Raw genomic sequence first — 3,957 nt, 5'->3', positions numbered from 1 at the left:
AGTGCCTGTGGCTCAAAGGAGTAGGGTAACCCAGACCCAGCCCTAGCCAAAAAAAAAAAAAAAAAAAATTCAGTCAAGAGCTCCTAGTTGGAAGGAGATAGATGAAGGGTTCAGTGATAATAGTTGAAACCTAGATAAGGATGACATTTCTAGAGTTGGAAAAACAGAGTTTTAAGAATGGAGCTTTGGGCATTACATATAGAAGGAGAGTTGTCAGGAAAGTGGATTCAGAGAAAAGTGCATACCCCCTTCCCTGTCCAGGACCAGCAAGTGAGCCAGGGACTACATATACTCTTGATCTTTGCCAGCTTTGTTACCATCCAGAATTATGTATGTCTTCTGCAAGGAAGTCACACCATATTTACCTGCTGCTTCCAGCTCATTCCTTATTGGACAGCAGAGTGTGTGTGAGCAGGAAAACCTTGAACTGTCCTTCAGTAGTGTGTGGTTTGTCTTTAGTCCTTCTGCCACCTGTACTGGGCCTGGCTCTGCAGCCAGAGGCCAGACCTCATATTGTGAACTCAACCTAGGTGACAGGTGTCTAGATGGGGATTACAACAACAATTATGAATCAGATATCCTGTACCCCCCATCCAACTTGCAGTTTTCTCTTTCCATAGTTTTCCGTTCTCTGGTTTCATTTACCTATGGCACAGTATAGGATGATAATGTATTTTGAGAGAGAGACCATGTTTATATAACTTATTACAGTACATCATTATTCTATTTTATTATTAGTTATTGTTAATCTCTTTCTGTGTCTAATTTGTAAATTAAACTTTATCATAGATATATAGGCATAGGGAAAAAACATAGTATATATTGAGTTTAGTATTGTCTGACGTTTCAGGCAATCCACTGTGGGTGTTGGCATGTATCTCCTGTGGATAGGAGTGGACTATTATACCCAGTAACCAAAGGTTTGATATAGAAGAACATGTTGATTGAAAGTTTTGTGGCTCTTGAAAGGGGAGTATTGTCTGATTACAGAATCATTGGAAATACCGAGTTACATTACTGTTGTGGCCCATGATACAGTATTTCTGGATAGCTGATGTATCAGTAATCAGGAGAACATTTCTGCTTCCCATTTGCCAGTGGCTATAACATCCCTTTCTGATACCTATTGGGCCAGCACCCTCAGGTGAAAGCCTACCATACAATGAAATTTATCATCAGTGAACTGAGGAGAGTCCCGAACTAATGGGGAGGTACTGATGTTGCTTTAGAGTATTGGAGATCAGTGCGTGTTTCAAAGACTACTGCTTACTTTTTAAGGGCTTTTTTTTTTTTTTTTTTTGCAGTTTTTAGCTGGGGCTGGGTTTGAACCCTCCACCTTCGGCATATGGGGCCAGTGCTTAGTCCTTTGAGCCACAGACACCACCCTTAAGGGCCTTTTTAAATAGTTTCTTCCTCAAGGGAGGCTGGGGATCTTTCGTAGGGAAGCTTTGCTTGTGTCCCTTTTCCTCATCTATGGTTAAAATGGAAATCTATTTTTAAGAAAATTTTATAAGACAAAAGGTTAAATCAAAAACATTCTGTTTAGGGAAAAGGGAGTAAAAGTTTGTGCTGTAGGATGTACAGGATATTCTGTACAAATAGTATTTGTTGAGACAGAGTCTCACTTTGTTTCCCTGGGTAGAGTGCTGTGGCATCTTAGCTCATAGCAACCTCAGGCTCTTGCCTCAATCCTCAGCCTCCCAAGTAGCTAAGACCATAAGTGTTTGCCACAACACCAGGTTATTTTTAGCGCAACGTCTTGCTCTCAGGCTGGTCTTGAACTCATGAGCTGAGGCAATCTACCCACCTTGGCCTCCCAGAGTGCTGGGATTATTAAAAGTGTGAGCCCAGCCTCATAAATAGTATACTTATTAACTTACCAATTGAGTGTGGCACAGGCATGGCAGGCCAAGGTGCTGGGGTGTGTGCTGTTGGCTCTGGTGGTACCTTTGCCCAACAGAGTTCTTACCTCAACCATGTGCATCTTTGGAGCAGGCCCTTTGGGCTTTTATCTGTGAGAGTAAAACCACTTCTGTCTGCCCATTTTAGGAAGTTAGCAAATACGTGTGACCTTTGCTTCCCTTAATTTTTGCCCTTCCCCATTCCTTCTGCATTAGGTTTGCACATCATCTGAAACAATATTTGAATGTGTTTTTTTGGGAAAAATTAAAAATATGTTTTTGTTGCTTCTCAAACTTGTAACTTTTTTGCTGCTTCTCAAGAAGATGATTTTCGTCTGTTGTATTGCTCACGATATAAAGTTGGAGAAGTGACATAGTCTAGGGAAAAAGTAATCCTTTTTGTATTTTAGTAAAAAAAGCTTCATTTATTTCAAAAAAATTATTTTTTGAATAAAAACATTGAGTAAGATCATGTATTTCTCTGAAATCCAAATCTGTTAAATTAATCTGGGCATTTGTTTTAATTATTCAAAGTCCTTTTCCACAATTTCTCATTACGTATTTCGATTGAGGTTGTTGTGTAAGTGACTTCAGCATTGATGCTCAGCTAATGATTTAGGTACTGTCTCTTTTTTCTTTTCTTTTTTTCTACATATCTAAAGCAAACCAAGAAAATTGAATGTGAAACTAACAACAGATACAAAAATATGCTTAATTGTGGTTTCCAGTGATGGGGAAGATGGAGATACATTGTTGATGATAGGAATCTCATTTATTTCATATTACGAAGGCAGTTGCATTTAGAAGGAGGGGATAAAACAGTGAAAAGCTGGTGAGCAGATTAAAGTACATTCCATACAGTATAAAATATAGGAAATGTACTGAAAGTTTGATAAGTGACTTGCTACTTTGGCAGCTTCCCCAGGGAAAATGGCGAAATCTTATTTCTAGAGAGGTTGCCAGTTTCCATATTATTAGTAGTATAAAATTTTTAATTTTAATCAAAAGGGAAAAACATATCTCTTTTCTCTTGTTTGTGTAATTAGTATGTAATGATAGCATTTACTTGTGAAATCCATCAATCAAGTAGATTTTTTTGGTTTACCTTATGTGTATTTTCTATCTAGATAGACTTTACGTTTAAGAAGAAATAATCTACACAAAAGAACAAGCAGATCAAGATGTGTAGTTCTGTGGCTGCCAAGTTGTGGTTTTTGACAGATCGTCGCATCAGGGAAGACTATCCCCAAAAAGAGATCTTACGAGCATTGAAGGCCAAATGTTGTGAGGAGGAACTGGACTTTAGGGCTGTGGTGATGGATGAAGTGGTGCTGACAATAGAGCAAGGGAACCTAGGTAAGTGTATACTTAAGTGATGCTTTGGATTTTTACATAGAATATAGTGAATCTGCTTTTTTTTTTTTTTTAACACCCTAGGTATATGTGGCTAGTGCCCTGCTGACTGAGCTATGGGTGCTGCCAGAATCTGCTTTTTTTTTAAATTAAAAGAACAGGGTGGGCGACGCCTGTGGCTCAAAGGAGTAGGGCGCTCGCCCCATTATGCCAGAGGTGGTGGGTTCAAACCCAGCCCTGGCCAAAAAAAAACAGGGTTTCTGTTACCCAGGCTGGAATACAGTGGTGCCATCACAGCTCAGGGGATACTTAAATTTCTGGGCTCTGAGGCATCCTGTCTCAACCAGAGTAGCTAGAATAGGTGTGTGTCAGCACACCCAGTTAATTTCTTTTTTAGTTTTGTAGAGATAGTCTTGCTGTGTTGATCAGGCTGGTCTTTTTTCCTGGCCTCAAGCAACCCTCCACCTCAGCCTCCCAGCTGAATGTGCATGTTTTAGGAACAATTAGGGCAAAGGAATTGTTAGCCTTGTCATTACTAAGTATCATCCTATATCCTAAGGGCTAGTGAATTTCATGGAAGAAATAAAAAGACTAATATTAACTCCCTTACTGTATTATTTAGGGAACATTTTGGGAGAGAAGGATAACTTTCTATTTTCTTCCATTTTTACTGTCTTTTTCTTGTTTTTTTTTTTTTTTTTTT

General features: G+C 39.0%; 1 protein-coding gene across 1 annotated transcript in view; it reads left to right on the top strand.

Moving 5' to 3' along the window:
* The window catches only part of RIMKLB (ribosomal modification protein rimK like family member B), a 65,323-nt gene that overhangs the window by 13,005 nt on the left and 48,361 nt on the right, over positions 1-3,957 (top strand). The window contains exon 2 of the mRNA XM_003796365.2: positions 3,029-3,257. Coding sequence (XP_003796413.1) covers positions 3,083-3,257 — 175 coding nt within the window. The 5' untranslated portion in view covers positions 3,029-3,082. The remainder of the gene's footprint in view (positions 1-3,028; positions 3,258-3,957) is intronic.

Source organism: Otolemur garnettii, unplaced genomic scaffold (assembly GCF_000181295.1).
Source record: "Otolemur garnettii isolate 467f Iridium unplaced genomic scaffold, OtoGar3 scaffold00104, whole genome shotgun sequence".
NCBI lineage: Eukaryota > Metazoa > Chordata > Mammalia > Primates > Galagidae > Otolemur > Otolemur garnettii.
This window is presented reverse-complemented; position numbering and strand designations above follow the sequence as displayed.